The 12,198-nt window shown below is 49.7% G+C and overlaps 1 protein-coding gene across 1 annotated transcript in view; it reads right to left on the bottom strand.

The window, feature by feature from the left end:
- The window catches only part of C1H5orf34 (chromosome 1 C5orf34 homolog), a 107,859-nt gene that overhangs the window by 79,114 nt on the left and 16,547 nt on the right, over positions 1-12,198 (bottom strand). Inside the window, exons 2-3 of the mRNA XM_075326789.1 lie at positions 5,581-5,670; positions 4,222-4,754 (exon numbers count right to left, since the gene is read on the bottom strand). Coding sequence (XP_075182904.1) covers positions 4,222-4,754; positions 5,581-5,670 — 623 coding nt within the window. The remainder of the gene's footprint in view (positions 1-4,221; positions 4,755-5,580; positions 5,671-12,198) is intronic.

Raw genomic sequence — 12,198 nt, 5'->3', positions numbered from 1 at the left:
GATGGCGAAACGCAAAAAGCGTTGATGTTCGGGTGCGATCGGCACATGGAGATAAGCATCCTTGATGTCGATCGATGCTAGGAAGTCTCCTTGTGACATCGAAGCGATGACCGAGCGGAGAGATTCCATCCGAAACCGTCTGGTGCTCACATGTCTGTTGAGCAGTTTGAGGTCCAGAATGGGACGGAACGAGCCGTCCTTCTTTGGCACCACAAACAAGTTGGAGTAAAAGCCGCGACCATGTTCCTGGGGGGGAACAGGGATCACAACTCCTTCTGTCTTCAGAGCGTTCACCGCCTGAAAAAGTGCATCGGCTCGCTCGGGGGGCGGAGAGGTTCTGAAGAAACGAGTCGGGGGACGAGAGCTGAACTCTATCCTGTAACCGTGAGACAGAATGTCTCTCACCCATCGGTCTTGAACATGTGGCCACCAGGCGTCGCAAAAGCGGGAGAGCCTGCCACCGACCGAGGATGCGCTTCGGGGATGCCGAGAGTCATGAGGAGGCCGCCTTGGAAGCAGTGCCTCCTGCGGCCTTTTGGGGGCGTGACTTGGACCGCCACGCATAGGAGTTCCTCTGGCCTTTCTCCGGCCTGCTGGACGAAGAGGATTGGGGCTTGGCGGAGGGACGAAAGGACCGAAACCTCGATTGTATTTTCCGTTGCTGAGGTCTCTTCGGTTTGGACTGGGGTAAGGAGGAGTCCTTTCCCTTGGATTCCTTAATAATCTCATCCAATCGTTCGCCAAACAAGCGGTCGCCAGAAAACGGCAAACCGGTTAAGAACCTCTTGGAAGCCGAGTCTGCCTTCCATTCGCGCAGCCACATGGCCCTGCGGACTGCCACAGAGTTAGCGGATGCCACCGCTGTACGGCTAGCAGAGTCTAGAACTGCGTTCATGGCGTAGGAAGAAAAAGCTGACGCCTGAGAAGTCAAAGACGCAACCTGCGGAGCAGAATTACGTGTGACCGCATTAATCTCAGCCAGACAAGCTGAGATAGCTTGGAGTGCCCACACGGCTGCAAAAGCCGGGGCAAAAGACGCGCCCGTGGCTTCATAGATGGATTTCACCAGGAGCTCTATCTGCCTGTCAGTGGCATCCTTTAGCGATGAGCCATCTGCAACTGATACCACAGATCTAGCCGCCAATCTAGAGACTGGGGGATCCACCTTGGGACATTGAGCCCAACCCTTAACAACGTCAGAGGGGAAGGGGTAACGTGTGTCAGTAAGGCGCTTAGTAAAGCGCTTGTCCGGAACTGCTCTGGGCTTCTGGACAGCATCTCTGAAGTTAGAGTGATCGAAAAACGCACTCCGTGTACGTTTAGGGAACCGAAACTGGTGTTTCTCCTGCTGAGAAGTCGACTCCTCTACAGGTGGCGGCGGGGGAGATATATCTAACACCTGGTTGATGGACGAGATAAGGTCATTTACTATGGCGTCCCCTTCAGGTGTATCAAGATTGAGAGCAACGTCAGGGTCAGAGCCCTGAGCTGCGACGTCCGCCTCGTCCTCCAGAGAGTCCTCAAGCTGGGAACCCGAGCAGCGTGAAGAAGTCGGGGAAGATTCCCAGCGGGCCCGCTTAGCCGGTCTGGGACTGTGGTCCGGGCAGGAGTCCTCCACGTGAGACCTAGGGCCCCCCCTGGGAACGTGCTGCGGCGCGGACATAGAGGGGCCTGGAGGCGAAGATCCAACAGGGCCCGGGGCCTGTGTAAGGACCGGTCTGGACTGCAAAGCTTCAAGCAGCTTGGCAGACCATTTGTCCATAGACTGAGCCATGGATTGTGAGAGTGACTCAGAGAGTTTTTCAGCAAAAACTGCAAACTCTGTCCCTGCCGCCTGGACAGGGGGAGCAAGGGGTTCTACCTGAGCCGAGGGGCCCACTAGTGACCGAGGCTCCGGCTGAGCAAGCAAAACAGGGGTTGAGCATTGCTCACAGTGAGGGTAGGTGGAACCCGCAGGTAACTTAGCCGCACAAGAGGTACAGGTCGCAAAATAACCCTGTGCCTTGGCACCCTTGCTCCTTGTGGACGACATGCTGTTGTCTCCTAGGAGAGTGATCACTGAGGGTATATGGGAAAGGGTATACAGCCCGACCGAACAGAAATATATAAATATATATATAGTATCTATTCCGGCACCCTAAGGGGACCAGCACCGGGTGACCGGTGTGGCTTACCGACCGCTAAAAATCGGAGTGTGTGTCCTCCAGATTCCCTGCCTTAGGTCTCCCAGCGTTGCAGAGCTCATTCCTGGAAATCCTCCACAGGCAGAATGCCAAAAAAATGGCTGCCGGAGCTCTCTGGGGAGGAGTGGGGCCGTGGGCGGCGCTAGGAAAGTGCGGGAATCTGAAGTCCCCACAGTGATCAGTGAGGGGGGAGGAAACATACAGGATGCTCCGGCCCTCACAACCGACGTCAGGTCGGCAGTCCCGCCCTTACCCCTGTAGACAGGCCCGGGGGCGGGAGTTTTGCTACTAGGCCGCAATTGAAGCCGGGGACTAAATTTAAGACCGCGGCCGACAAACAGGTGCGGTCGGCGCGGAAGTCCGACGGCCGTCACAAATAAGCAGCTGCTGCAGCGTCCGGGATGAAGGCGCTCCATGCACATCCCCCATGGGGATACAGAGTACCTTAGTGATGCAGGGCCCGGTCCCTGAGGATAAATAAACTCCTGTCCGACAGATTCCCACAGGGGCTGCGGAGGGAGCACGGTCCCAGTGAATGGATGACCGCTCAGGATCCCACTTCTCCCAGAGCCGCTAAGGGATGGTGAAGGAGACGGCATGAGGCTCCGGGCCTTTGTACCCACAATGGGTACCTCAACCTTAACAGCACCGCCGACGTAGTGGGGTGAGAAGGGAACATGCCGGGGGCCCCGTGGGGACCCTCTTTTCTTCCAACCGACATAACTAATATGAGAATGCATGAGTGGATGTGTGCCTCCTTCCACACAAAGCATAAAACTGAGGAGCCCGTGATGCACGGGAGGGTGTATAGGCAGAGGGGAGGGGTTACACTTTTTAAAGTGTAATACTTTGTGTGGCCTCCGGAGGCAGAAGCTATACACCCAATTGTCTGGGTCTCCCAATGGAGCGACAAAGAAAAAAAAAGTCTACACTATATTTTTATGAACCTGTGTATGGGGCAGGAATACTCCGTTCACTTGCTTTGGGTGAATAATATTAGCGGATCTGAGGAGTCTGTGACTAATTCCTTATCAGATCCTGAACATAAGAGGAGATGATGCAGCCAAAAGTCACATCAAAGTGAACATCATTCTGGAAAATCCCATCTGTACCATGCATACCCTAATGTCTCACCGATTTGCATTTATTTTTATTAAATGTTTCCATCATATTGCCATGCGCAGATTAAGGACAAGTGCTACTATATAGCCCTAACTGAAAACCCCTGTGTGGGGCCATCCACAGATCCCTGCTAACACTACTCTTTTGGCTGCATTTCATCCATTTCCGATTGTGGCCCAGAGGAAGATTAAGCTTCTGGCCTAATACCGTAGTTGATGCCATTGCTTCTTCTTGCTTAGCGCTCTCAGATCGTATTGTAGCAGACGTGGCCCCTGTCTGCCGGCTGTGACGGGACCTGTTGGGCTGCAATTCCCTTGTAGATCCCATCTATATCATAGTCCTACCCGATGAATGTATGGAAATGGGACAGAATTCTGGCCGAACTTATATATTGTGAGCACCTATGTCATGTCATATCACCGGCGTCAGCATCTACATACATAAATCGCCAGTTTCTGTAACCCTATTCCAGCATGCACCGCGGCACTGCCTGTTGCGCAGCCGCAGTTCGAACTGCGCCTGTGCAAGTGACATGCACGTCACCACAGCTTCGGGGCACGAACTGCGTGTGCGCATGTAGCGGTGACGTCACTGCTCTTCCCACACACGTGCAGTAGCAGCCATGGCTGGTACTGCACCTGCGTGGGAAGAGCGGTGACATCACCACTACTTGCGCACGCGCTTTATTTCACCGATGCGATAGCATCGGCCTATTTGTAGTCTAGACATACGAGGCGGTTCATCCGCTTTGCTTTTGACTGTCAAATCCCTACTGTATATCGGACAGCCCTCTACAGAGAAACGGTACTATTCAGGGAAAAGGAATCAAAAAGCAGGTACTAATGGGCAGTGCCTGTTTGATCTTTGTTACATGGCCCATAATTAGGTCCCACAGAGGGGGCAATGTGACACCTACCTGTGCATGTGGGCAGCAGAGCAGGTCAGTGGCAGCGATCTTGGTAAAACAGACTTTACTCCTTCTAAGAAGTCAGACTCTGTCTTCTCAGGTGGCTTGATATCCCCTTGTTGGGTACATTGTCGGTGGGAGTGAAGCGCCAAGTCCATGGGGTACTGAAATGGCCGTGGACAGTTTGCCACAGAGAAGCGCTGCACCAGCCACGTATACAGGCAGGCATGCTTCGTCAGGCATGGTGCAGTCTCCTGTTGGAGGACACTGGAGGAATATTTTGACCTGTTCAGGTTTTTTGTGGGTTTGATCTTGGCTGTTTTGGGGTCGCTGTTCTCTTTATTGTGGGTTGTATTTTCTGCAATACAGCTGAGCTGACATAAAAACTTCACGGTCAATTCTTTCTGTAGAGCAGTCATGTACAAATGAGCATGGCCGTCCAATGAGGAAACTTTCACACCGCCATCCTCCAGACGTGTCACACAACCGGCATAGTTCTCCTGACCAGGCCACGCAACCTCAGAGATCTCAGGCGAGAGCATCTGCGGAAAGAGCATAACTGAAATCTCACTTCATAAATCCATCCAAAAGCTAAAAAGGGATTGTTCAAAGATTGTAAGTAAGTCCCAGACTCTGGAGTAGAGGATAATCTTACTGATGGGGGTCCAACTGCCTGAATGAAGAGGAGGATGCGCACCCCTGCTCCATTGTTTATGGGACTGACAGATATAGGGAAGAACTGTACTGTCTCCCAGAGAGAATGGATCGGAGGGGCACGCACTAGATCTCCGCACCTTTCGGATGATACTCTGCAGAGCCAAATTCTCAGGATCTCTGGGGATCTGATTGATCCTGCGGATAAGGCTCTGCAGAGCATCGACTGAATGTAACAGAGCTTGGGTATAAGCACCTCCTCTCCATTCACTCTCTATGGCAGACAGTACAGCTCTCACTCATTGAACGGACCGGGGGTGCACATCCTCCATCCGCTTCAGGCAGTCGGACCCCATCAATCAACTGACCTATTCTATGGATCACTTCCTGATCCCTTTCAACCGTGTTCACATCACATCCCAGCATTCCATCAGTCACATTTGTTGATGATGTTGTCTGATATTGGAAGCAGGGCGGACTCTGCTTCTCTGTACAGTCAGAGGTTCTCTGATGCACCCCAGCCTTACCAAGCCCTACGGAATATTATTTGGGCCTCCACCAGGTTAATAGACTTATGCAGCATCAGAGTAGAAGATGAACACAGGGCAGAGTGTGATGTGACCAGGGCTCAGGTACAATCCCAGAGTCAGTGCTCCTATGTGATCTCACACAACACCGGATCATGCTGCACACAGTTACTCCTGAAATACATACCATAATCTCCTCTGGAGGAACCAGGCTTGAAGGCAAAAAAGGACGGCTGGAAAAAGTGTTCCGAAACTTCAGAGCCTGGAGAACTTGTTCCTGGAGAATAAGAAGAAAAGACATTTGGTTTACAATACTATACACAAGAAATGCAAGAATTTTTGGGCAACAATAAGGCGGTGGCCTGTATGGTGGGCACCTGACATGAGTCCCATCTGGTATCAGGTGAGATTCCAAAAAAAATGAACATGGGGGGGCATTCTAGGCAACTCAGACTCTAAAGGGGCTATCCATAAATGGGATATTGATGATCCATTCATCACCCCGGTGGTGGGCAGACAGAAAGTGTACAGAGCAGAGCAGCAAGGCTCCATCCCTGTGCCGCGTCCAGGAACTGCTGCTCTGCTGGATTTGAAGCATTGTGAGTGGCCCCGAAAGAAGAATGAGAGACCGCGGGAGCAGTGTCACAGTCACGCCAGTGATCCGTGAGTATGAAGCACTGGCTCCTACACCTTTTGTGCCGGATTCTGGTCCCCATAGATTATCTGGGGACCAGCATCCAGCCAGAAACCTGGGATCAATCCCCGAGTTGGCGTGGGATTGATCTGCAAATCCTCTCATCACTAGTGAGAAACGCAGAGACAAAATACAAAAATAAACTGCAGAGACACAGACACAAAGACAGACACAGACACACACAAAGACAGACACAGACACACACAAAGACAGACACAGACACACACAAAGACAGACACAGACACACACAAAGACACACACAAAGACAGACACAAAGACAGACACAAAGACAGACACAAAGACAGACACAAAGACAGACACAAAGACAGACACAAAGACAGACACAAAGACAGACACAAAGACAGACACAAAGACAGACACAAAGACAGACACAAAGACAGACACAAAGACAGACACAAAGACAGACACAAAGACAGACACAAAGACAGACACAAAGACAGACACAAAGACAGACACAAAGACAGACACAAAGACAGACACAAAGACAGACACAAAGACAGACACAAAGACAGACACAAAGACAGACACAAAGACAGACACAAAGACAGACACAAAGACAGACACAAAGACAGACACAAAGACAGACACAAAGACAGACACAAAGACAGACACAAAGACAGACACAAAGACAGACACAAAGACAGACACAAAGACAGACACAAAGACAGACACAAAGACAGACACAAAGACAGACACAAAGACAGACACAAAGACAGACACAAAGACAGACACAAAGACAGACACAAAGACAGACACAAAGACAGACACAAAGACAGACACAAAGACAGACACAGACACAGACACAAAGACAGACACAGACATAAAGACAGACACAGACATAAAGACAGACACAGACATAAAGACAATATAAGAATAAGGCTGCACATCAAACATAGATAATGGTATAATGCCTCAAGCATATGGAAAAATATTGGAATATACAATGAAAAATGCTACTTGCTAATTTGAACATGTGAATAATGAATTGCATACCTGCCATGAATATTAGGAAAAAGGAGATATTTAGCAATCGCATTGATCAATGTAACTGAGCCCCAAAACCTCGTCAAGGTATATCTCTATATTGGGGTCCCTAGCTTTGTTACCCCAACTGTGTGTCATCTCATTGCAATTAAAAACTGCTGTGGGTGGAGAGGGGTAACTAAGGACTTTCTTATATAGGAGATGGAAAAAACATGGCCGAAAGGGGCGGAGCTGTGTTCACATTCAGAAAAAAAACTACATATAACTAAATAGGATAACTGAAGTGAGCACTAATATATATATATTATGAGTGCAAGCCAAAAAATACATACTATACAAGAATAAGGCTGCACATCAAACATAGATAATGGTATAATGCCTCAAGCATATGGAAAAATATTGGAATATACAATGAAAAATGCTACTTGCTAATTTGAACATGTGAATAATGAATTGCATACCTGCCATGAATATTAGGAAAAAGGAGATATTTAGCAATCGCATTGATCAATGTAACTGAGCCCCAAAACCTCGTCAAGGTATATCTCTATATTGGGGTCCCTAGCTTTGTTACCCCAACTGTGTGTCATCTCATTGCAATTAAAAACTGCTGTGGGTGGAGAGGGGTAACTAAGGACTTTCTTATATAGGAGATGGAAAAAACATGGCCGAAAGGGACGGAGCTGTGTTCACATTCAGAAAAAAAACTACATATAACTAAATAGGATAACTGAAGTGAGCACTAATATATATAAGAAAGTCCTTAGTTACCCCTCTCCACCCACAGCAGTTTTTAATTGCAATGAGATGACACACAGTTGGGGTAACAAAGCTAGGGACCCCAATATAGAGATATACCTTGACGAGGTTTTGGGGCTCAGTTACATTGATCAATGCGATTGCTAAATATCTCCTTTTTCCTAATATTCATGGCAGGTATGCAATTCATTATTCACATGTTCAAATTAGCAAGTAGCATTTTTCATTGTATATTCCAATATTTTTCCATATGCTTGAGGCATTATACCATTATCTATGTTTGATGTGCAGCCTTATTCTTGTATAGTATGTATTTTTTGGCTTGCACTCATAATATATATATATTAGTGCTCACTTCAGTTATCCTATTTAGTGACAGACATAAAGACAGACAAAGACAGACACAGACACAAAGACAGACACAGACAGACACAAAGACAGACACAAAGACAGACACAAAGACAGACACACAGAGACAAACACTCACACAGAGACAACCACTCACACAGAGACAACCACTCACACAGACAACCACTCACACAGACAAACACACTCACACAGACAAACACACTCACACAGACAAACACTCACACAGACAAACACACTCACACAGACAAACACTCACACAGACAAACACTCACACAGACAAACACACACACAGACAAACAGACAAACACTCACACACACAGACAAACACTCACACACACAGACAAACACTCACACACACAGACAAACACACACTCACACACACACACACACACACACACACTCACAGACACACACACACCCACAGACACACACACAGACAAATACAGAAATACTCACACAGACACACTCACACAGACGCACACACACTCCCACACTGACACCCACAGACACACCCACCCACAGACCGACACCAACCCAGACACACCCACCCACAGACACACCCACCCACACACACCAACAGACAGACCGACACCCACCCACAGACACACCCACCCACAGACACACCCACCCACAGACACACCCACCCACACACAGACACACACACCAACAGACAGACCGACACCCACACCCACAGACACACTCACACCCACAGACACACTCACACAGACACAGAAACCCACAGACACACACAGACACAGCCACCCACAGACAGACCGACACTCACTCACACCCACAGACACTCATACCCACAGACACTCATACCCACAGACACACTCACACAGACAGACACACACAGACTGACACCCACCCACAGACCAACACCCACCCACAGACCAACACCCACCCACAGACCAACACCCACCCACAGACACACACAGACAAATACAGAAATACTCACACAGACACACTCACACAGACACAGACACACACACAGACACAAACACAGACACACACACACAGACAGACACCCCACCAGACACACTCACACAGACACACAGACGCACACACAGACACCCAGAGACACACACACTCCCACACTGACACCCACAGACACACCCACCCACAGACCGACACCAACCCAGACACACCCACCCACAGACACACACCCCCACAGACACACTCACACCCACAGACACACACACTCACACCTACTCACACAGACACACTCACAGACACACTCTCACAGACACACTCACACAGACACATTCACCCAGACACACTCACACAAACACAGAAACCCACAGACACACACACTCACACCCACAGACACACCCACATTCACACCCACAGACACACACACACTCACAGCCACACACACTGCCACAGACACACAGACACACACCCACAGACACACACACTCACAGACACACACTCACAGACACTCACACCCACAGACACACTCACACCCACCCACAGACACACCCACCCACAGACACACCCACCCACAGACACACTCACACAGACACAGAAACCCACAGACACACACACACACACACCCACAGACAGACCGACACCCACCCACAGACACACACCCCCACAGACACACTCACACCCACAGATTCCCACCCACAGACACACACACTCACACCAACTCACACAGACACTCACACAGACAAACACACCAGACACACACAGACAGACACTCACACAGACACAGACACCCACCCACAGACACACCAACAGACACACACACACCCACAGACACACCAGACATCCACAGACACACACCCACAGAGACACAGACACACACTGACACACACACACCCACAGACACACACCCACAGACACACTCACACCCACCCACACACACACCCACCCACAGACACACCCACCCACAGACACACCCACCCACCGACACACTCACACAGACACAGAAACCCACAGACACAGAAACCCACCCACCCACAGACACACCAGACATCCACAGACACACACCCACAGAGACACAGACACACACTGACACACACACACCCACAGACACACACACCCACAGACACACACACACACACCCACAGACACACACACACACACACCCACAGACACACACACACACACACACACCCACAGACACACACACACCCAGACACACAGACACAAACAGAGACTGACCCCCCCAGACAGACACACACTCACACAGACACATTCACCCAGACACACTCACACAGACACACTCACACAGACACACTCACACAGACACACTCACACAGACAGACACACTCACAGACAGACACACTCACAGACAGACACACCCACACCCACCCACAGACACACACTCACACAGACACACACAGACAGACACTCTCAGACACCCACACTCAAATAGACACAAACTCTCACAGACAGACACACCCAGACACACACACCCACAGACACACCCACCCACACACACCAACAGACAGACCGACACCCACCCACAGACACACCCACCCACAGACACACCCACCCACAGACACACCCACCCACACACAGACACACCCACAGAAAGACAAAGAGACACAAACACGGAGACAGACAAAGACAGACAGACAAAGACAGATAGACAAAGACAGACAGACACACAGACAGACAGACACACAGACAAACACACAGACAGACACACAGACAGACAGACACACACACAGACACACACACACAGACAGACACACACAGACACACACAGACACACAGACACAAAGACAGACACACAGACAGACACACAGACAGACACACACAGACAGACACACACACAGACACACACAGAGACACAGACACACAGAGACACACACACACAGACACACACACAGACAGACACACACACACAGACACACAAAGACACACACACACACACACAGACACACACACACAGACACACACACACACAGACACACACAGACACACACAGACACACACACACACACAGACACACACACACAGACACACACACACACAGACACACAGACAGAAACACACACACACACACACAGACAGAAACACACACACAGACACACACAGACAGACAGACACACACACACCCACCGACACACACAGACACCCACACTCACACAGACACAAACTCTCACAGACAGACACACCCAGACACACACACAGACACACCCACCCACAGACACACCCACAGAAAGACAGAGACACAAACACGGAGACAGACAAAGACAGACAGACAGACAAAGACAGACAGACAAAGACAGATAGACAAAGACAGACAAAGACAGACAGACACACAGACAGATACACAGACAGACACACAGACAGACACACACACAGACACACACAGACACACACACAGACAGACACACAGACACACAGACAGACAGACACACACAGACAGAAACACAGACACACACAGACAGAAACACACAGACACACACACAGACAGACAGACACACACAGACAGACACACACAGACAGACACACACAGACAGACACAGACAGACACACAGACACACACACACAGACAGACACACACACAGACACACACACACACACACACAGACACACACAGACACACAGACAGACACACAGACACACACACAGACAGACACACACAGACAGACACACACAGACAGACACACAGACAGACACAGACAGACACACACAGACACAAAGACACGCACAGACAGAAACACACACAGAGACACACAGACAGACACACACACAGACAGACAGACACACACAGACAGACACACACACAGACACACACACAGACACACACAGACACAAAGACAGACACAGACAGACACACACAGACAGACACACACAGACAGACACAGACAGACAGACAGACAGACACACACAGACAGACACAGACAGAAACACACACACAGACAGACACACACAGACAGACACACACAAACACACACAGACAGACACACACAGACAGACACACACACAGACACACACAGAGACACAGACACACAGACA

Source organism: Anomaloglossus baeobatrachus, chromosome 1 (assembly GCF_048569485.1).
Source record: "Anomaloglossus baeobatrachus isolate aAnoBae1 chromosome 1, aAnoBae1.hap1, whole genome shotgun sequence".
Lineage (NCBI taxonomy): Eukaryota > Metazoa > Chordata > Amphibia > Anura > Aromobatidae > Anomaloglossus > Anomaloglossus baeobatrachus.
Note: the sequence above shows the minus strand (reverse complement) of the source record. Positions and strands in the feature narration are given on the sequence as shown.